This window comes from Neolamprologus brichardi, chromosome 23, assembly GCF_056152115.1.
Source record: "Neolamprologus brichardi isolate AB-2024 chromosome 23, ASM5615211v1, whole genome shotgun sequence".
NCBI classification, from domain to species: Eukaryota; Metazoa; Chordata; class Actinopteri; order Cichliformes; family Cichlidae; genus Neolamprologus; species Neolamprologus brichardi.
This window is the reverse complement of record NC_142125.1, coordinates 11,035,972-11,059,177: the sequence shown is the minus strand read 5'-3', so window position 1 is coordinate 11,059,177 and position 23,206 is coordinate 11,035,972. Positions and strand designations below refer to the sequence as shown.

Here is a 23,206-nt window from a genome sequence, read left to right as displayed (position 1 = left end):
TCATAGTGCACCTCGCTACTGTAGAAAGCAGCTTTCATCACACCTTGTTCAGTATTAACTGCTCAGGCTACAGTGTGTGTGTGTGTGTGTGTGTGTGTGTGTGTGTGCGTGTGTGTGTGTGAGAGAGCACTGCCTGGTTCCAGATAATCCTCCTCTCTGTGTTTTACACATGACTGCTTCTTATTCCCTTCCCACACACACACACACAAGCTCTCTCTCTCTCTCCCTCTGGCCGTCATTGTTACACATTTATTATGGTTTGACCTTTGACCCCGCTGTCACGAATGCCAACAAGCTGTGCTGCTTATCGGAGAGTTAAATCAGTAACTTCATGAGGTTGTTCACACTTCAGCTGTAACATTTTATTAGATTTTAAGGACTTTTATAACCCAAAGACGAGAACATTAAGAAAGGAAGATTTTAAGCTTAGAGAAAAACACGGTCATTTCTCAAAACTCTGAGGATTTATTGAGGAACCTTTGGAGAGTCCTCAGGACCAATATGTTAGACACACTTTAAGTCTCTAGCTTCACTGTCCTTTTCTGCTTTTAGTGTGTAGTTTTCGTAGGAGGGGGGCAGGGCCACTAGGTCATAACTCCTCCCCTTTTAGCTCTGATGAATGTAAGGGGCAAGGAAAGAAAGAGAGAGAGAGACAATAGACTTTAATCACTCATGTGGCTGAGAGCTGTTGGCAAACGGAGTTCCTTGAGTGCTGAGAGGGGAGGAAAAAAAAACAGAAGAAACAGGAAGGGAGAAGACTGAGGTGGACAACTTGAGTGGGCATTTCTCATCAGTCACACCTCTGAGCTGAAGCCAAGACCAGTCTGCAACCTTACTGAGAAGAGAGGAGGGCAAATCTGACATAAGTTCATCCTGAAGGAAACCCTCCACCTCGTCACAGTTCGTAAAGGCCGCAGACGCAGACGTTTCCATCCACCCTGCCGTCCAAGCTAGAGTATGATCTGCTATCCTCGTCACCCCTGCCGCTGATGCAGGCGATCAGCATGATCTCTCACTACCCTCTGGCCACCTTCCTACCCTGGCCTACAGGCTCCTACCATCACCACTACCCCGACCTGGACTGCACCTTACTACTGGAGGGGGAGGGAGGGGTTGCCCTGCAGAGGTACCAGCCTCGCTCCCCGGAGAGCAGCCCGCGACACTGGGTCAGTCAGAGAATAATCATATCTATCAACTCTTTTTGTTTGCACGAAATCTATTTGTATTTCTGGGAAGCACAGACATTTCCAGTCTCCTTAAACAATCTGGCAGCTGCTGGCCTTCGTATGAAGGCCTTCTGTTGTTTGGGAATGTGTGAGGTGCTGAAGTATGTGTGTGCGTGCGTGCTGTCAAATGCTGGGTTTTTGGAAATGTAAATGGAAAAGTTTGGGAGCCAGAGTAGAGAGAAAAAAAAGACACTGAGAAAAGAAGCTTGGAATTATAAACATTAAAGATACGCGCTGAGGAGCAAAGATACGGGTGATGTTTGCCACTTCTGTCTGTCGGTGATCTTGAGAAAGTCGAGGAGAAGCATAGGGAAGGAAAATCTGCAGATGTTACACAGGGACAGCTAACATGTACACATCCTGCATCCAGCTGTCTACACAACAAAAACCACATGAAACACACCTTTAGTTTTCTCCATATATTAAACTAAGAAATCGCTTGGTTAATGTTTTGCCGTCTGTCATATGATTCCTCTATTTGGCCTCTACTTGAGTAAGTTTTATGCAATAATCTGACAGCTCATAGTGAAATAACGCAAACACGACGGTAACCTTTGGTGGCACAGACGGGTGTCCGGCTGACCTCTTATGAAACGCAGTAATTCTCATTCATTCTAACGACCCCTTACTGGTCGTTCTGTGAGTGTGTTTTGCTAAATGTTAAGTTAACAGGAGCCATAATGTGTTGGATTTTGCTTTTGTTAAATTTATTCTTCTATTCAGCTCTATTTTTATTCATCTTTGGTGTTTCTCATTTCCCAAAACAGCGTGACTGCCAGAAAATTATTAGCGGCTTATTCCAGCTAAGCTGTGGCTATTTTTTTGATGCACACACTTACTTGTGGTATTAATGCTGAAGTGAAAGTATGTTTGGTGTTTTCAGACAGCGCATAGACACTTATTGGCTTGTAGAGGAACAAAACTGAGGTCTGAAAACCAACCCGATGAAGCGTCCTTTAACAAAAACAATAAGAGGAAGAAAGAATAAAATCTCCCAGAAGCAGGATTTTTTAACGTAAAATATATTTACCGGTATTGCAAAATAACTGAAACTTAATAACTTCATGAGGATAAAGGACGAGCAGTTAAAAGTTTGAAAACTAAAACTCTGACAACTGAAAAAAATCTGGGTGTAAGAACAGAAACGGTATATTAAAGATCGACAAAGCCACCGCGATGACACCTACAAATTTAAAAGTGAACGTCGGGACTGTGAGGCTCAGTCTGAGAACCCGAGGATGCTATGTAAGCACATCAGATGCTGACTCCTCAGAGGGTTTCTGTCTGTTTCCTGCCTGTTTAAGAGTTTATGAAAAAAAAAGTACACAAGAGTTCAATCCAAGCTGCTAGGAAGATCACTGAGTGGTGGAGGGGCCGAACATTTGTTGCTACAGCATTCAACGAGTGCTGGAAACTGATCCAATGAGCAATTCGAAACCCATCACAGTCACTGGAGAAAAAATTTGTGGAAACATTTTTGCGATTGTAAACAAACTGTATGAAATTACTCTTTTTGCTATCATGATTTCTTCTATTTAGTCCGATAAGATCTGGAAAGTGTAAAAAAGAGCCATATGATTTCTTTTATTCCTTTTATTCGTGTGTGCAGAGAGCAGGCAGGAAGTCAGCTGACTCAGTTCGCAGGAATCTCTGCCATGCTTAGCGGAGAAGGATGCTAATTGTGTGTGGGCCCTGAATTGTACAGGGGTGGGTAACGTCGTTCTTTTAAAATTAGCGCAGCGTTCTCTTTCTTCTTCTCTTGAGCAAGTCCACATGTCTATGGGAGGCTGCATTAGCTGCTACACACTCAAATTCAATTTGAGTGTGTGCAGCGTTGATTCTGCAGGTTTAGGTTTTGCAAAGGAAAAAGAACACGAGGAGGGAAACACACGGTTCTGCTGGATTCACTGTGATTGCTCTTTTATTGGTAAACTGAGCATCTAACACAGTGCAGTGATGTATTTGTAGTTATTATTCACATTCAGAGGAGACGAGTGTGACACAGTGGTGCCTGAAGACCATCCTCCTCAGTGCCTGTCTGACATCCTGGCTGTCATGTTGCCCCATCACACGGCGCTGTTTCCTGCGATTGTTTGAAGGGGTAAGGATGCTGGAGGTTAGCCCACAGACCTCCTCTGAACGCTCAGGTTACATACATCAGCTCTGCTGTCAGATGCTTATCTGTTTGACTGTTTTTACAGAGCTGCGATTGTCCACATACTTGGAATAGTCGTTCCATAAAATTATGTAAGGTAAAGAAAAGTATTTGTGGTGCAGCTACTTGCAGCAACTCCAAGAAATTCCTTTTAGTCATGTAGGATAACCTGCTCCGAGTGCTTCTATTCTTAGTTTGCTTTGTACCCAGTTACACATGGTTATGAAACCATATCGGTCATAAAGTTAGTGACTGCAGTGATTTCTCCTTTGTACTCAGCCTGTTGCAGACAGCTGTCAGGTCCACAGTTCAAGTCAGAGATGAGGATCAGTATCAAAGGTTCACTGACAGTTAAGCTTATGACTGGAATGTGCACATAAAAAATTAACTCAATAATAAAATGCATGTTTTTTGTTACATAAAATTCAACATTGGAGGGTTAGTGGCAAGTGGGAATGAAGGACTCATTAGAAATAATAGCTTCACTGTTGTCTTCATTTTGCGGTCTGTAGTGTCCTTTGCACCCTCCTCTTACTCACTGATTAGGCAGTTTAATTAAGCAGCAGGTCCATCAATAAGAGCTCCGGCACTGGGAATATCAGCGGATGGCTTACGGTAACCTGCAGGGCAGTTCAATAACCTCAGCTGGCCATAAGCTGGAAACACAGAAGTGACTTTATACAGGAAAAACAGGAGCAGGCAGTTTTGATGATGCTGTGTTTTCCATTGAAAGAAAGGCAGAAAGCTGAGTTAGCGCTCCTGCTTCCTCTTTCTCGACTTCTTTGGAGAGAGAAGTGCACGTTTAGTGCTGATGCTCCGTGACGTCTCAGTATTTCCAGTCTTCCAGTTCTGCCTCTTACTTGTCATTTGTTTTGATGACTTGACAATGATTTCGACATTTAGGTGATTTGTTCGTCCGGATGAAACTAGTTTTTATGCCTTTTGACCTCTTTCTTTCTGAATTTACACAAAAACAGGACCATATCCTCTTCAGCAGCACAGTTCAGTAACTTTCTGACACTACACTGACTTCTCTTTTCTCCTAAATGCGGGCCTCGGTCGCCGTTTTCAGTCAGTCAGCCACGACGAATGTTGTTTACACGTGCTGCGAGTCAAGTTGTCTAGTCGCCCGCAGCTCTGTAGAGGTCCGTATTGTTAACTTCGACCTAATTAAGTCACATAATAGGACTCGTGTGAAAAGTCAATACTAAAGGCATTGCTTCTGTCACCCAAATGTCCATCCCAGGGCAACAACACCCCAGGAGCAGCCTGCTCAACTGGGGCAGAAACTCATCACACCATATGGTAGCTGTAAGGGTGCATGGTGCTGACTGCTGTGCTAAAAGTGGGTTAATATGAGGCAGCACCGGCTTTCATTTAGTTTGTTTTCAATGCTTTGGCAGCGGTGTGTGTGTGTGTGTGTGTGTGTATTCATATGTATGTGGGGACCAAAAATTGGAAGCTTACTATACTTGTGGGGACCAAAATCCTGGTCCCTACGAGTTTGAAAACATTTTTGAGACTCAAAATGTGGTTTTAGTGACAGGGTTACAATTGGGTTACGGTTAGATTTAGGGTAAGGGTTAGGAATTAATTTTTCATGGTTAGGTTTAAGGTAAGGGGCTAAGAAAATTACGTCAATTAGATGTCCCCACAAGATATGAATACCTGGCGTGTGTGTGTGTGTGTGTGTTAAACACACACAAAATTCTCTACTCCTTTTCCCGCTCAGGCAGGACATGCAGCATTAGCAGGACCCGTGACTGGGATCAAGCTGGCATTGTGTGTGTGTGTGTGTGTGTGTGCCCAGTTTTAGTAAAGCTGGGGGTTGTTGGTTTCCAGCTCTAATATGATTGGCCAGCACTCACAGACTTTATACCAGCAGATTACTGACTGCAATAACTGTGCTGACCTTACAGTGGATAATAAATAACATGAAAACTATATGCTAAGGAACCATGGTTTTCACAGTGTTTGCTCTCTGGCAGAGTAAACATATTGCTACATTTCGGTCAATGGTATAGTATCACCGGTGGCGTAAATGCGCCGTTTCTGTGCCTCGGAGCAGCGAATGTTTGCTTTTTGTGCATCTCCTGCAGTTTCATTTCCTATGAAAAAACCCGTGGATGTGCATAATAACGCTCAGAATTAATCTGAGCAGCAGAAATGAAATGCGAGGAGTGTGTTTTTGTTGCTACGGGGAAGTGCATAAAAAAACAAGTGGAAACACCACGCTGCTGTCGTTTTGGTTTGTTGGCTGCTGCACTTTGGTGTGTTTGTGTTGCTTTGTTTTGCACACGTGATGCCTTCAGAGTCGCATGTATTATTGGCTGAGCAACAGATGGTCCTGCTCTCATTAGCAGAGGGTCAGACAGCCCAACCAAGCCAGTCCAGACCGATTCATTCAGGGCTTAGCAGGGCTTAGATCTGGGAGGGGGTGGTCACAGTTGGGGGCTACAAAGGGGGGGTTTACCGTGACTTCTCTTACTCTTTTAAACACAGAGACACCTGAAATCACCTTAACAAGCATCGTGGTATCTGAGTCACCAGAAATCGGATTATCCAGCTTCTGTGTAACGGTCCAACTGAGCCCGTATGCAGGCTGAGAAAAACCGTGTGCCCGCAAATTTTGCATTCGTTAAACATTATTTGGTAGCTTTGATGATAACAAGACGCCTGGACTGAAAAACAGTTTTAGCTGAAAGCTGTATTAGTTTGGTTTGTATGTGAAGCGTGGAGGAGGAGGAGGTGGAGGAGGAGGTGTGGGGGGTCTCTTGTCTGCAGCTCTGGACTTTACTGGAAACTAATGATGTCACCCGTCCAGAGGCGGAGAGAGAAAGAGAGAGCTAGCTCAACAACAGCCGGGACAATAGATCTGAGGGGAGCAGAGACGTGACATCAGAGGAGGGGAGAGTGGGAAGGAGCGAGGAGAGGAGCGTTTAATGTGGCCGTCTGAACAAAGGCTGAGCTGAGTGAGGGAGAAACAGAAGAAAAGCTGCGTGCAGCTGTGTGTTTTCATGAGCAATGACCTGACCGTCTTTATGCCCATCTATTGTTTTTGCTGGATTCCCTGAACATCTCCTGCTGATGTGTCACATCATTAAAACCCCGTCACGTGAACACATGTGCTGACTGGGGGCATTGCTACTGCTTCATTGCTCCTAAACGACCCATTTAAGCTGCTTTGATTCTGTCATTTCAGCTTTTTATGAAGTTATAGCAGATCATCCTGACCCATAAATCCAGCCCTCTTGTTTTTTTCCCTCTGCCCCTGGGTGACTTGAGCCTCTGCTGACTCTGGATAAACACAGCAGTTTATGAACTCTGCCCTCTGCTGGGAAGCATGCTTTGGAAACACAAACCCACCAACCACACACAAACACACAGTGAAAGGCAAGTGTGATTAAGTGACTGTGCGCGCACACATGTACAACTCAGAAAAGAAGAGAAATGGACGGCATTCTGAGCAACATCTGGTTCCGACGCAGTACCGGGAAAGATCCTCGCATATTTTTGGACTTGATGCAGAGACTTTCCACGGCAGGATCACAGCTGATAGCTCTCACTGCGATGAATCTCCTGTCTGCTGTTTACGCGGGAGGAAGAGAGGGACGTCTCTTTCCGGCCTACATGACGGAATGACTTTCTCTCTGCATGCCAGCATGAGCTGGTCCAGCTGTATCGCGCCTCTCTTTCCACAAGTGTGGATCTTCTCGGTTTCTGACTGTGCTGTGAACTCTTCCCCCGCCTGCCTCAGTCTCTCCCTCTCACAGCACAGATAGTGCACTTTCAAGTTAATCTCCAAAGTGTACTACACTTTCTCTGATACGTGACCTTCTTATCTAACGTGTAAACACAGAGACGTTGCACATGCCACCCAAGACCCTTCTAATTTTGTCCCCTGTGTGTTAGCGGTTTCTGTTTTTTCTGTGCTGACATTCCTAGCTGACGTGTGTCTCTCACGTAATCTGTTCATGTTAAGTACTAAATCACCTCCCCTCTCCTTTCCTATCCTTTCCTCTCCTTTCCTTTCCTTTATGACCATTCTCCAGGACAGAGTGGCTCCACAGCCAGTCAGGTATGAGGACACCAGCCTCGGTGGAGTCGAGAGGCTGGAGGCAGGAAGCGGGAGATTTCCTGGAATGTGCGTTTTTTCCCCGCTGCGGTGTAATAACAGTGCAAGCGGTGCTCCTCCTGTTTTTGTCCCCTCTCTGTCTCTGCTGTAGCTATTCTGACCAAGGAACAAAGGGAAGAGAGTACTCGGGAAGCCCAATGATGGCTGTAATCCATTATTCAAAAAACGGCCTTCCCTTGTCAAGGGCTTTCCTAAGTGTAATTACGTCATTAGTTTTTCAACATAGCGGAAAACTTGGAACGAGGATTTGCCTGGACGACTGTGTCGGAGTTTAGTGTGCAGTGTTCAGACAGAGAAACATGATGAACTTTGGGTTTCTAGAGAGATGCATGAAGCTGAGTTAGATTTACGGAGCTGTGCATGCGTATACATGCAAGGATGGAAAAACAGTTTTTTTATACAGTGTATAATGACGTATTTACCCTGTAGCATTGTGTTACAGTATTGCACCTCCAGTCCACAGAATTTAATTCTGATTTACTATATTTAATAATGAATGAAGCAAATAAGATGCACCGCTGTGCACAATTAAAAAAAACTTTGTTTCATCCAACTATATTTTCCTAATATTATAACATATAAAACAAACGGTCTGTTTTGATCTACACTGAGACATACTTCACATGATTGACTCTTTTCTGGACCATAATTTGCAAAATGGACACAAATTAATAATATTTCAACCCAGCAGCTGACCAAGACCATAAACCAATCCGGACAGAGTTTACTGAGATCACGGGTCAGCTCAGTGTTTGTTTGTTTTGCTTCTACAATTGGACTTCTTTTTGCAGACAGATGAGTCGCCCCCTGCTGGCCTTTCAAAAGATTGCAGCTCTACTTTCAGGCCTGGAGGTTCATCTTTTATTTACAGTCTGTGGTTCATGAATTAATTGAAAGTGCGAAAAGGTTCATTTCATCCTTTAAAGTCAGCTGACCTGCTGGCTCGAATCTGGTGTACTTTCTTACAGAAGGTGGATTTTCCCAAATGTCAGGCTGTTGTTTCCTCTTGGATTTGTCCTTCAGAGCTGGGATTGACTGAAACCAGAAGCAGCTCTGAATTTACTGAAATCTGCAGTCTAAATCTACTTTAGAGCTCAGAGCAGACTTTAATGGGCCCAATGGAAGCAAACTGAAAGATGAGCACACTCATCGACTCGTCCATCAGACAGAGCGGCAGCTGTCACGCTCATCAGACGTCTTGTTTACACTGAGGGATGACATCACTCCCACTGTGAGACCAACACTCCAATCCCCAAGGGGCTGAGCTAGAGGTCGTGTGGGGTCACAACCTTCCCACTGGCACTCTGGGCTTCCCAGAGTTCCTAAGACTGGAGCGGACACCGGGGCAGCTTGGCCTGGGAACTGGACAGCAGCCAGATGTGCAGCACGATGAAGACTCAGCTAGAAGAAAAGCCGGTTACAGCACATGGAGAACCACCAACTCAGTTGTACTCCTGGCAAAGCTGGGTGGAGCTACAGTGCAGTGTTGTGTGTGTGTCTGTGAGTGGGGTGCACCGTGGACGACAGTGGGAGCCAGTGACGAAGAGGGTGACGTTTGGGAGCCAGGGAGGTGGGTTGGGTGATTACGCATCTACACACAAAAAACACAATTTTGAAAAGGGGACCACCACAGATCTACCTCCCACTGCTTCAGAAGACAGTTAGCATCATAAGGCTTCCAGTGTCCCCTCTGGATAAGGCCTTGTGACTCTTGGATCACCAATTTAGCATTTTAGCGTATGTAAATGAGTCACAGATGGCTCATTTTTTCATATTTGTTTACAATACACCAAAAGAGCCCTCACAACGCAGCCACTCGATTCACATCCTCCTGTTTATTCACAAAAGTGGGCTGTTTGAGTACGTGTAGACACAGTGGAACAGAGTTATCCATTCTCACACACTCGGCCTGTTCTCCTCTCCGGTTACTGACAATGCACAGTAGCGGTGACGCCATCTGAAGCCTTCCTTGTATTGTCCCACGCAGGGACTGCGAGGCTGCAGCTGCTTCATACAAGAAGGGCCTACAGCCCATCACTTCATCCTCTTAAACAACATCTGTATGTTAATGCATTATAGCAATAATCTTCATTTTAACTGCCCATATGGAAAGGAAATTATAGTTTTATAGCTTTCTCCATTCTCCTGCAATGATTTGCTTATTAAAGTGTCCCATTTGATTAAGAATTATGACTCCAATTAGGATGAAAATGGGAAAATTGCCATTTTCATGGGTAATTCAAAGCATAAAAAGTCACGAAAGGAAAGTGTTTTCACTTTTTCTCCACGTGGGTGGATAAAAAATAAACTTTGAGTGAATTATTTATGGTCTTTGTTAGCAGTCGGCTGGATTACTGTAATGCACTTTATATTAGGGTCAGTGCTTCATGCTTTACTTATCTACTGAGGATGCAAACTGCTGCAGCTCATCTTTTAACTGTCACTTGAAAGTCTGAGCACATTTCCCTATTTTAGCTTCACTTCACTGGCTGCCCCTTCCTTTTAGGATTCATTTTAATATAAATTTATTTGCTTCCCAATCTTATCTCTGTGAGCTGCTACAGCCTTATACACCCACCCGCTCTCTCAGGTCATCTGATCAGCTGGTCCAGGACCGAGCGTAAACTTAGAGGAGATTGTGCTTTTGCTTTAGCAGCTCCCAAACTGTGGAACGATCTGCCTTTAGATATTAGACAGGCCTCTTCTTTGACACCGTGTGAGATGTTGGTTTTTTAAGCTGATTGTATGTTGTTGTTGTTTTTTCTAATATAGGGCTGTTTTAATTTTTATGTATTATGTGTTGTTTTTTTTGGTTTGCTTTTTACTGCTTCGTTTTATCTATTGTTCTTAAGTTATTTACTGTAGAGCACTTTGGTCCTTTTTTCAAGTCCTTTATAAATAAAGTTGGATTGCCTGCCTGAGAAGCTTCATGTTCTCTCTCAGCAGCCGCTAGTTGGTGAATATTCTGGATGAATTTTCACTTAATGAGGACAAACAGGATTGAAAGGAAAATTTAAGTGATTAGGCAGTTTAATTTAATCCCCCCCCCCCCCCACCACCACCACCACCATAAATTATACATTAAATTAAAAAAATATATTTAAAAAAAGAGTTTACTATACGAAGGTAGAGCCTAAAATATAGTTTCTTTGAAAAACAAACAGCAATGAATGAAAATGACTATAAAACAAATGAGCGTTATTGGTAATTAATGAATGAAACACGGGTTATAACCGGGTTATACTACAAACACGTTATTATTCTTTTTTGAGTCAATGTTTTTATGAATTTCGGAGGAAGGACATTTATGCATGTGGAATATTTTGCACGCTCGAGTCCCAGCCCTGCGTGTGCGTGCGTAAACTGATGTCAGTCTGATGGAAGTTGGAGAAAGAGCTCGGGGGAGGAGTTTAAATGGGGCTGCTGCGAGTGCAGGGAGGAGGAGTCTGCTCATTCAGCGGAGAGTCGAGCGCCTGTTGACAGAGGAGGGCTTGGAGTTTGGAAAGGAGCGCAGTGAACGTTTGCGGATCGCAGTTTATTTTGAAAGGAGCGCATCTTCTTGTGTACGTGCGGGAGAAACGTCGATCTCTGATGCTGCCTTCAGATCATGAGAGAAGCGCTCACTATGAAGTTCGCCTGGAAAACTAAGATGGTAAAAATCCAAGCGCAGACTCGCAGTGTCTGTTGTTTGTGGTCCGTGGAGGGGGGGTTAGAGTGGATAAGGGGGGGTTGGGGGTGAGTGTTTGTAGGCTTGGGAAAGTAGCGGATAACTGAGTGAGGGGGAGAGGGCGGGGGTGGTGGTGAGGGTTGTTTTTACTGCTGCGTAAAGATGTCGCGGTGAGCTCGAACCTGGCTGTACGTGGAGGAGTTCGGTTCCGTGGATAATGCTGAGAAATGTCCTCACCTGATGCTGCAGATCCAAACTTCTTCGTGGGTTTTTTCTGGGCTCCACAGCAAAAAGCAGAGAGGGAACAACAGGCGAGGCCCCGGGGCCATCACAGCCCGTGCAGCTGGGTCCAGGCGAACAGATCAGCGCCACTCTCCCTATCTCCGTTATTCTTCCCAACCAGCTGATGGGCTGATGTGCAGATTAGAATTATTTGCAGAGAGAGAGAGTAATGTTTGTGGTCTGTGTGCAGATCTTTGAAGGATCCCAGGTAGTGCGGTGTAAAGAGCTCACCTCCTGCTCTCTGTGAACTCTGTTTTTTGGATGCTTGGATAACTTATTCACTTATGTTACTGGCTGCTTTCATTTGCATTTTCATTGGGAAAACAACAACAAAAAGCAAACTTGATACACAAAGAGAGTGTAGCTTTTTAAAAAAAAAAAAAAAAATCTGTCCAGCTTTCAGAAAGCAGTCTGTGTGTGCAGACTGTGAACTCAGCAGCCCGGCCAGCCTGCACAGGGACCTCCCGCTATTGTTTTGGGAGTGTGTGGACTGCATGACTCATACACTGATGTATTTATCTGTCTCTGTGCCAGCCAGCGGGCAGCAGCCAAAAAAGAGAGAGGGAGAGAAACATGTTGCTGACCATAGGACAAGATGGAGAACAGCAGCATGGGACGGGCGTGCAGACATGTTTCAGATCCTCTGACTTGCAGTAACGCAGGCGCGCTGGCTGGTTTCATCTGTCAGAGTCGGTTAAAATCACGTCTTTTTGTTTTTGGCTTTCTTTGAATATCTGCCCCTCACGTGTTTCTGTTCGAATCCAAACACTGCCAAGTAATGGCTGAGCGCCACTGGTCTCCAGGACTGACCATTGAACTTGCTAATGGTGAGTTTGGCCCTTGATCTCTGTGCCGGCGGCCCGTCTGTGTGGACTTTATGGGGACGAGTAATCTTGGCGTCCGTTGCCTTTGTGTGAGGACTTGGCTGAGATTTTGCCTGTGTGCTGTTTATAGGCGCCCTATCCTTCGATGGCTGTCCGCTCCTTCTGTTTTCCTTTCCGTCTCCATGTGTTGGTGTCTGAGCCGGCCTCGGCCTCTGTTTGCATGCTAAATCTGAGCAGCAGTTTGGGGTTTTGATTCCTCTCTGCTCCCTCTGTTTGTTTATGCACTCTGCTGCCGTCATTGATTTACAACCAGCAGCAGACGCAGCACATTCGACTCGGTGGATCCTTTTAGTCTCGGTGTGGTTGTGACACTGATTTGTAATCAAGCGCCGCTGACTTGTAGAAGCAGACAAACCGACAAACTCATATGTTCATAGAGGGGGGGAAAAGCAATGTAAATATTACTGTGGAGGTGTTTATTCTGGACTTGGCCCATTCTGGCTCTAATCTACAACTTGGGTGAGCTCGGGTAAAGCTGTCCAGCTCTGACTTCAGCTCCAGAGACACCAAGACATCATGAAAGAGATGGATTGGGAATAAAAGAGGGAGTAGAGACAGAGAGGAGGAGGGAGGGAGGCCTGGCAGGCTGCAGGGATGGGGGTTGGGGAGTTGGTCATTCTTGATGTTTTACTGCACTTCACTTCTTCTTCTTAGTTTTTTAAGCACTGGAGTTGTCAGTTTTTTCCGTTCCCTCTGCTTTTCTCATACACAAAAATCACTTTCCTTTCTTGTTAAACTACTGAAGTTAGACTTGTGTAGGTCAGCTCTGCAGCACGTCTGTCTCGATCTTTCTAATATTTCCACCGATATCTTCTTTCAGAGCTCAGTGCAGGACTGGGGGGAGGAAGTAGAGGACGGAGCAGTCTACAACGTGACGCTGAAGAGGGTCCAGATTCAGCAGGCGGCCAACAAGGGAGCGAGATGGCTGGGGGTGAGTAGGCCCTGACGAGGAGCTGAGCTCCAAACCTTCAAACGTTAAAAGTTCAGACTCTAACAGTTAAAACCTCCTTTCTGCACTCTCAGCTGCTGTAGAGGGAAAAAAGTGAATGTTTTTAAAGCAAACAATGTCCGGATTAGATGTTATCGTGTCCGGATGGCTTTTTTTGTTTAAAGCAGTCCAGTTATCCGTGTTCAGACTGCTGACCTTAAAAATGGCAAACCTAATCTGCATTGTCTTCTCTCGGCATTGTGCTCCACCGAGGCTCCTATTGTTTTAATGTTCGAGCTATAAATCTCCCAGTGGAGACAACACCTTTGAGCTGCCTGCTGAAACTGAACAGCTTCACCAGAGCTGGACCGTTTAGCCAAAGCATGTGATTTCCTGACTTTCCGAGCTGCCAACAAAGCCCGCACGTTCCCCCGTTTTGCAGAATGCTGGTGTGACACAGTTTCTCACAGTTGTGCATTTTTTCAGTGAATATAAGGCATTGCCGTTTCCTCCACAGAGCTGTTTATGTCTCCGTAATAAGATGTTATGCAGTGCATCATTATACTGCACAGACGGGGCAATTAGGAGCATTGTTTCTCTTAGTTTCATAGTTTCTCTGGTGAGTTTTCCCCAGAAAATGCTAAAGGATCTTCGGGATATTGTGTTTGTTAGCTTCTTTGGAACTGTGTTGCTGACATAAGGGATGAGAGCTGGCGCATAAAGAAGAATCTGATATCGGCTGCGAGCCTCCAACACTGCCTGGATGTATTGACAGTGGTGTAAGCCCAATTAGAGCTGATTAAAACGACATGGGTGTTTTGTGCAGAACAAAGAGCGAGCTCCCAATGAGATGAGTATATTTACTATAAACAGTCAGCTGTACGAGAACAAAAGCAGCTCCAGTCTGCACAGTTCGAGGCGTGTGTGTGTGTGCAGTTGTGCTCATTGTGGCTGTGCCGTGGATCGCCTCGGACAGATAAATAATCAGACTTTTTGTGTGCTCCGAGCTGTTATCGGAGGGGAGAAGTCGACTGTGCCGCCATCCTCCTCTCTGTCTGGAGGGATGGTGGAGGAGGGGCTTCGCTGTGATTAAAAGCAGATTGGAGCGTTTCCTGTTGTAGCGTGCTAACTTCACCAAGGTCTCTCTCTCTCTCTGGGTCTTGTGCCACCCCTTACTCTCTCTTCTCTCTCTCCCCGGCTGTTTTGCAACCACCCGTTCTGTTTTCCCTGTAGACACAATAGTCGGACACATCTGGAGAAATTCAAATTAAATATAGGTCACCGTACTGTTTCCTTCATCCCCCTGATGTTTCGAGCCCTCGTTGTTTGTTTCCACTTCTTTCAGAGTTCCTCTCGACCCTTTACTTAAATGTATTGGTGAAAGCATTACAAGCACCAGCCAATTGCAGAAATGCAACAGTTTAAAAATGTATAAGGCAGATGGGTGACAAGTTAAAGAAACATTTGTGGATTTGTTATGAATCACTGTGTCCCTGCGGTAGACTTACCCACGGCTGTAGAATAGGTTTCTGGTGGTTTTTGCTTAAATTTGTCATAATTCGCATGTTTCTTGTTTAGGCGGAAGGGGATCGCCTGCCTCCCGGCCACACGGTGAGCCAGCTGGAGACCTGCAAAATCCGAAGTATCCGTGCTGGAACGCTGGAGCGACTGGTGGAGACTTTGCTCACGGCGTTCGGAGACAACGACCTCACCTACACGTCCATCTTCCTCTCCACCTACAGAGCCTTCGCGTGCACGCAAACCGTTCTGCAGCTGCTGCTCGACAAGTAGGCTGAAATGACACGATCCGAACTGAAAAAGAATACTCCGCCTGTTTGTTGTGGCGACTTTTAAAACGCGTCGTCTTCTTATTTTCTGTGACAGATATGGAAGCATGGAAGAAAACGAGCAAGGCGCTGACAGATGCCACGGCTCTGAAACCACCGGCGCCATCAGAAAGTGAGCTGCAGTGTGACGTGCGCATCAGTGTTCCCGCTCACCTGTATTTCCATCTCTCTAAAAGGTTTCCCGGCTCTCTCCACAGCACCTTGGCTTCGATCCTGCGTGCCTGGCTCGATCAGTGTCCCGAAGACTTCCAGGAGCCTCCGGACTACCCCTGTCTCCACAGGGTGATGGACTACCTGCGCAAGGCTCTGCCGGGCTCAGAGGCTCTCAGAAAGGCAGAGGGTCTGCTGGAACAGCTGCAGGCTCAGGCCGGCATGGATGACACTGATGGTACCGCTATTTTCTTTTTATTTATTTATCTTTTTAAGCTTTGCATGACTCACAATTTTAAAATTCCTTCTTTACCTTGTGCTGGGCCTTCAAGCAGCCATTAAGCCCCTGTCTTTAAGCTAACTTCCCTCTGATTGGCTACCCCTCACAAACCGAGGATTTGAAGAGCAGTTGGGTGGGGTGGAGTTCATATTATGAGTATTGCCTCTCTGTGATATCATGCAGATGATGCTGACGTCAGTATTGTAAACTTGTAAACACTATCTCAGATGTGTCGTTTATTTCCTGTGCCTGTTTTGTTTATTTTCAGCTGGTTTCCACAGCAACCATTCATATAGCCTGGGGGAAGAGGATGAAGCGGAGATTGAGGTCCAGGAGGACTTCCTGTCGTTTGACGCAGACCTGGTGGCCGAGCAGCTGACCTACATGGATGCGGTAAGTGGAGGGAAATAATGTGGAAACAGGAGGGAAAGGTTACATCCCGTTTCTTCTGCGTCGCCTCACTAACATCGTACTCTTTGGGGGGCTTTTCTTGGTGGTGTTTTAGGTGCTGTTTAAAAAGGTCGTACCCCATCATTGTCTGGGCTCTGTCTGGTCTCAGAGGGACAAGAAGGACAACAAGCACAGCGCTCCCACCATCCGTGCCACCATTACGCAGTTCAATGCTGTCGCGGCCTGCGTGGTCAACACAGTGCTGAAGCACAGACAGCTCAGGCCTCACGTCAGAGCACGGGTCATCCAGCGCTGGATAGACATCGCGCAGGTCGGCCGAAGAGACAGACTCGCTCACGAACGCTTGAAATCAGTAAGAATGTCATCTGACTTGTAATCGTCTTTTAACAGGAGTGTAGAATACGGAAGAACTTCTCATCTCTGCGAGCCATTGTGTCGGCACTTCAGTCCAACCCTCTGTACAGACTGAAGAGAGTGTGGGCCTGCGTGCACAAGTAAGCCCCCGAACTCTCGGCTCTGCAGATGATCTCAGCTGGTTTTGATAGTAACGAGATCTCGCAGATTCTTCTGTGTTTTTTGCGCGCGTATTTTCCTGCCATGTGACATCACGTTAGCTGACGCGAATCTGTGCTTGTTGCAGAGACAGCGTGCAGACATTCGAGGAGCTCTCCGACATTTTCTCGGACCATAACAACTACCTGACCAGCAGAGAGCTACTGATGAGGGTGAGCGTGTTCATTTCATGTCTGATCCAGTTTAGGAATGCTTAGTAACCATCTGTTACTCGAAATCCCAAAATTGCTTGTTCGCCGCATGGTTGGAACCAGAATTGGAGCCATTTTTTTGTTTGCCCCACAGGAAGGCACGTCAAAGTTTGCCAGTCTCGAGAGCTGTGCCAAAGAGCACCAGAAACGCACCCACAAGAGGCTCCAGCTGCAGAAGGAAATGGTAAGACAAATGCTGGCTGACAACGAGCTTTAGAAACAAACACCAAACAAAGCGGTGTACTCTACACTGACTGCTAGCCTGTGCAGATCGCGAAGCCACACAACTCTGTTTACTACACGTGCCATGCTCCCCTTTGTTATTATCATCGCCATCTGCAGAGAACAAAGTGTAAACAAAGATGTGACTTTACTGCAACATCCCACGGAATAATCGAACCGTTCCTCCACAGGGAGCGATGCAGGGAACGATACCGTACCTGGGGACTTTCCTCACCGACCTGACCATGCTGGATACGGCCCTGCCTGACCTAGTGGAGGTAAGAGCACCTACTGATCGTGTGTGCGAGTGTTTGAACATTTAAAAGTCTATCTGTCAGAAACGGGCCTAAGTTTCCATAAGTGTGTGAGGAATTTTGTCGGTGCGTTTGTGGAGCTGTCCGCCTAACGCTGTTTGCGTAAGCGGTCGCTGGTGCGTGACGTGTCGGCTCTGACGGCGTGCTCTTTGTGTCTTCTGCAGGGTGGTCTGATCAACTTTGAGAAGAGACGCAGGGTGAGTCTTTAGTCTGCCTCCTTTGACGTGATTACAGTTACTCACGTGGTGTTTACTCTGAGCAACCTTCTTTGTGCCTCTGCAGGAGTTTGAGGTGATCGCTCAGATCAAGCTGCTCCAGTCGGCCTGTAACAGCTACTGTCTGACTGCAGACCCAGCTTTCCTGCGCTGGTTTAAGGGCCAGCCTCAGCTCAGCGAGGAGGAAAGGTACACTCTATTGTGAATACCCTTTTTATTTTCATTGCACCGTTATCCATGTGATAATAAGCAAATTAGTGCATGAGTCATGGTCTGCCGGATCCATTGTTCCCCCACAAATACACCAGAGCAGCTTTGTTCTGTCTTTTCTTATCGTCTCTCCCTGCTGATTTTGTCATTTCTTTAGTTCCTACTGATCTGTTCTACATGTTGTTTTGCTCTCTGAGCACTTTTTTTGTCTCACTGCTATTCCTGAAACCACCATCCGCTTGAAGGTTCACTGTTAATACTCTTTCTTGCAGCTATGCCTTGTCTTGTGAGATTGAAGGTCTCGGTGACGGCAGTCCGACTTTAACCAAACCTCGGAAAAGCATGGTGAAGAGGCTCAGCTTGTAAGTGCATTAAGAAAGGAGACATTTTTCAAAGTTAATAAAGACGAGTGCTGTTTTTAAATCTGAAGTGAAGTCCAAAGTAGAATGAGGAAATGAAACTGCAGGGACTTTTTAAAGTTTTATCATCTAACAGCTCGCTTCATTTTCTGTTCAGGCTTTTTCTTGGAACAGACAGTAATTCGGCCAGTTCTCCAGTCAGAGAGACGCCACGCTCGCCCCCTACTGGCAGCTCCGGAGAGAGCATGGACTCGGTCAGCGTGTCCTCCAGTGACTCCGGCAGTCCATCGGACAGCGAGGGACTCGCCACCCCGACTCACACCTCCGACTCCCAGCAAAACAAGGTGGGCGACAAAGCCACCGGCAGGAAGTGCTGTGCAAAAAAAGTACACAACTTTATTAAAAACGAGTCAATTCCATTTAAATTTTTTTTTACTGGATTAACATTTTGACACGTATAAAGTTGCACATGAGAATAAACAAATGTTTTAATTTTTGAGCATTCACTGGCCACTTCATTAGGTACGCATTTTCCTTCAGAACTGGTGCCGTTCTTCATGGCACAGATTCAACACGGTGCTGGAAACGTTATTCAGATTTTGTTCCGCGTTGATATGAACGCGCAGTTCATCACACAGCTGCTGCATCCGTGACTCTCCCGTTCCCTCGCGCCCTAATTCTGACCCTGTATGAACTGCAGCCTCAGTCTCCTGTTCTTAGCGGACAGGATTGGCGCAAGTGTTGTCTTCTGCTGCTGTAGCCCATCTGCTACAACAAGCATGGACCTATTGTGTATTCAGAGATGCTCTTCCGCAGACCTTGGCTGTGATGAGTGGAGTTTCTGTGGCCTTTCTTCAGCTTGAAGCAGATGGTTGTGTGGGAAAGTCCCAGCAGATCAGATATTTCTGAAATATTGAGAGCAGTGTGTCTGGCACCAGCAACCACGCCACAGTCAAAGTCTCTTACATCATGACTCTTCCTCGTTCTGATGTTTGAACGTCAGCGGGTTGTCTTGACTTTGTCTGCATGGCTAAATCTGCTGGGTTACTACCACGTGATTGGACGGTTAAATAGGTGTAGTGAGCCAAGTGGCCGGCGAGCGTATAAGCTACATTTAACTCTTCTGACACAAGATGCAAAATAAAGTAAATGTTGGAGTTGTATCAGATGATAATGAATCTTATTAATAATTTTAATGAAGAATGAAAATAATTGTTGTTTTTCATCGTGACCTCCAGCTATCAGAATCATCCTCCTGCACTTCACTCCACTCTATGGACACAAACTCCTCCACAGCCAGCGTCTCTATGATTCCTACATCTCCCTCCTTCCCCGGGCCTTCCTGTATGCACCGACGCTCCATCTCCCTCACACCCCTGTCTTCCCCGAGTCAAACTCTCGCCTATAACACCCAGGCCCAGGACGCCTGCATCATAAGAGTCAGTCTGGAACACGGCAACGGGAATCTGTACAAGAGCATACTGGTGAATAAATACTGACGCTTCTGCTAAAGATTTACATTTTCACAGTTTATGTTAAAGCTAACTTAATCTAATCTGTCCCACAAACAGCTGACCAATCAGGATAAGACCCCAGCTGTAATCGCTAGAGCAATGGCAAAGCACAACCTGGAGGTGGAGCCGGAGGAAGGATACGAGCTGGTGCAGGTCATCTCGGAGGAGAGAGGTAAAACATCGACTTTAAAATCTTTGGGAACAGTTAGCTAACAGTAAGCTAACATTGCTCGCTAGCAGTAGTCATATAAAAACACATTTTTAAAGATTTGCACGTCAGAATTTTAATTTATTTTTTCCACTAATCAGCTGTTTTCAGGCTTTGTGAACCACACAGCCCTCTGTACTGTTGTGAAGATGGTATCACTGGTTGTAAAATTTACCTGGTTCTTATCCTGCTCTTAATTTCTTTCAGAACTGGTGATTCCAGACAACGCTAACGTTTTTTACGCCATGAACACGTCGGCAAACTTTGACTTCCTGCTGCGGGTGCGGGGCTCGGCAGGCCGGCCCGTGCAGCTGCGTAGCCGATGTAGTTCCACGCTCCCGCGGACCCAGCACCGCTCGAGCCTCTCGCTTAGACTCAGCAAAGTCACGTTGTGACCCTGCCGAGTCACCACTAACCCAGGGCGAGACACGACGGAGGGTGGACATATAAATGGATGAGGAGCTCTCTGGGATCCAGGGTGGAACTCTCCGAGTTTTCAGACTTTCCCTCTCATCCCGAACTGTGCCAATTCTCGCCCAGCCTTAACGTGAACCTTGGATGTGGATTAAACTGCTAATGCCTGTGACAGAGTGAAACAGTGACCCCAAGTGGCCTGAACTCTTTACTACAACAGATATTTTTTGCACATATTACGGGAGCACCAATCTCCTGACCTCCAACAGTATTCTGATATTGAAAGAACTCATTTATGTCTTGTGACGTACATGTAGCTCAAGCTTTACCTTTCTCCCAATACAAGAGTGCTGAATGCAGAGACAGAAGATGGAGCAGTGAAAGAATGAATGAATGGACCTCTAACAGTATTCTGAATGATATTAATAATTGACAGAAGCTGTGATGCCTTTGGTTTCCCTTGTCAGACAGCTACGTCTGCCTTGTGTGTGTGTGTGTGTGTGTGTGTGTGTGTGTGTGTGTGTGTGTGTTCTTCTCCATATTGTGAGCTGTGTGACGAATGCATCATTTTGTGCATTCTGATTGGTTCCAGTACTTGGTTTTATCAAGTCCTCTGCAAATGCTGAATTGCCTTACCTGCCCAATGTTTTGGGTGTAAAGAGTGTTTGAGCTTCTTTTTAATCTAGAGAGACTCTCAGATCTACAAAAAACCCGAGTTGTACAAGAACAAAAAGGATAAAGCGGAGTATCGTACTGAAATGGAAAGTATTTGTACCTCTTTGCCCTTCATTATATGAACTACAGAGTTGCACTTGACAGTTGGTAGCAGATGTGAATATGGGAGAGCGTGCAAACTGCCGCGTTAAGTAGTTTGCTCCCTCTTCACTAAATGAGTTTCTTTTTTGTAATTTTGCTTTTTCTATGCTTTTTGCAACACAGTTCAGGCCACGCATGTATACCAGACTGGAGCGTTGCTAACATACATGCTAATTGTGTCAGAGTGTCATAAATCTGGCGGGATACTTCATTTCATTTAACGCCGTAAACGCCCATCTGTTCGTCTGTTTCAACACATGTCAGAAGCCTTCACACTTTCACTCCACCGCAGATAAAAACTGAACGTCACGTGAAAATGTTCTCATTAATTCAGCCTTGTTTGTTCTCCACTGCCAAAGACTCTGAATAAATAAATTATTATCACTATTCTGACTCATTGCCTGTCGTGTTTAATGACTTTATTATCCGTAAGGCCTAAGGAAGCTTTGCGTCTGTATTTTTACCCTTGTGCAGTGACAGATCACGTGCTCCGCTCTGTTAGGACTGACATTGCTGCTCTGGACTGAACCCAACTCATTCTGCTGAGTGGGAAACGTTTGTGCTGACTTGAATGCAGCAGTCATGACCTTCCTTCCTTGGTTATACAATTTGTTTTTTAGGAATTCAAACACGAACGTGTGACATCCACAGGTTTTACTGTAAAACAGGAAACTGCAGAAGCAAATGAGATTCCCCTTCTTTAAAAACACTAGACTTTACATTCTAAACATTATCACAGACATTAATAGGTTGTCCCTGTGTGATGTGCTGGTTAAGTTGCTGGTGGGTGTGCTTGGTTGTTTCAAGGACTCGTTCAGCTGATAGGCTGCCAATAAAAGAATTTCTTTTTAATTCAAACATGCAATGATGAAAAGAACTAAAAAGCAGAGACTAGTCTACTTTTTCAAAGCAGTCACCATGTAAGAGGCAATACAAAATGAAACAAACAGTTAAAAGTATGTGTGGGTGGGTGTGCTTATGAGGACCAATGTAGTGTTAGACCCTGTGATTGAGGGTCATCACTTCACCTTCAAAGGCCTGTTTCGGGGTTAAGGATAGAGTTTAGGATTCGGGTTAGAGCGGGAATGGCAGACAGGCTGCACGGTGCTGGGCTCTAAACACAGCTCCAGTTAAACATGCTGGGATTTTATTCCACCCTCACGGAGTCTCCTTTTGACAGATTAGTCAGAAACATGTCGGCGCTCCTCCAGTTCCTCTCACACAGAGGAGCAGATACCGGTCCTTCTGTGACAGACGCTCACAGCAAACCTTGGTGTGAAGACACGCATGGATGTACCTTTCTGAGACCATCGCTTCCTGCCAGTATCGAAAAGGACACCAACAAAAAGCAAAACCTGAGAAAAATGAGTAGGGAGGAAGAAGAATCATCTAGAGATCCTGTCGTCTGTTTCATTTGCACCAAAGCAGCTGAACAGAACTTGCAGTGGTTTGTGCAAATAACACTATTCATGTGTTGTCATGAATAGTGTTATTTGCACTCAAAAGACACGAGAGTCTGTGAATTTACCTCAACATTCTCCGCCTACCGTAAGTCTCGGCGGGCTCAGCTAACAGGTGCAGCATCAGTGCACCATCGTTAATGTTCACGTGTGTTTGAACTTTTGTGCTATTTTAAATGTCATGTGAGTGAATGTTATTTATTCTCCTGAAGCTGATAAAGTATTCACATGGAGGAGTTATTCTGTACTCCGACTCGCGCTCGCTCTCCTTTTTCAGTCTAAATCTTGACAACAATCCTCAGGTTAGGAACACTTAAAGGCAGATTAATAAGTGTGCTGTTAAGCTTCAGCTTTGTGTGTTTCAGTGTTAGAGGTCTTCCTCTGCTCTTGCAGGATGCACTAACATTGCCGTACACAGAGGGACGCATTACTGCAGCTGTTGTTAATCCGTACGAGCCTCTGAGTGACACGCTGTAGTTTATGTGGTCCACTGAAAACAGCTGGCAAGTGTGTGTGTGTGTTCAGGGGGAGGAGCTTATGATCCATCTGTCTCCGTTTCCCCACAGCTCAACACGGTAGCAGGCAGTGAGGGGAGGCTGGGACAGACCCGAGTCCTTGTACTGCTTTAATTAAAACACGATTTGAGCCTCTGTTGGCTCAGATGCTAACAAGCCGTCCAACACATCAGCCAAAGAAGACAACACCAGGCAATTAAACACTCATTTTGTCTTCGTCTGAGCCAGTC

General features: G+C 45.7%; 1 protein-coding gene across 3 annotated transcripts; it reads left to right on the top strand.

Moving 5' to 3' along the window:
* The first annotated feature begins 670 nt into the window (after positions 1-670).
* Positions 671-21,394, top strand: rgl1 (ral guanine nucleotide dissociation stimulator-like 1). Of its 3 annotated transcripts, none has more exons than XM_006790320.3 (18): positions 671-1,166; positions 13,170-13,280; positions 14,856-15,064; positions 15,162-15,236; positions 15,322-15,512; positions 15,823-15,947; positions 16,060-16,275; positions 16,356-16,459; positions 16,606-16,690; positions 16,824-16,913; positions 17,143-17,229; positions 17,430-17,462; positions 17,548-17,669; positions 17,963-18,052; positions 18,207-18,393; positions 19,288-19,533; positions 19,621-19,735; positions 19,979-21,394. In XM_006790320.3, exons 1-18 carry the CDS (start codon positions 990-992, stop codon positions 20,164-20,166), a joined length of 2,451 nt encoding a protein of 816 aa, XP_006790383.1. In that variant the 5' UTR covers positions 671-989; the 3' UTR covers positions 20,167-21,394. The 3 variants fall into 3 exon arrangements, with proteins under 3 accessions (XP_006790383.1, XP_006790382.1, XP_035763425.1); XM_006790319.3 differs by lacking the exon at positions 671-1,166 and adding an exon at positions 10,984-11,168; XM_035907532.2 differs by lacking the exon at positions 671-1,166 and adding an exon at positions 11,342-12,292.
* Positions 21,395-23,206: the final 1,812 nt, after the last annotated feature.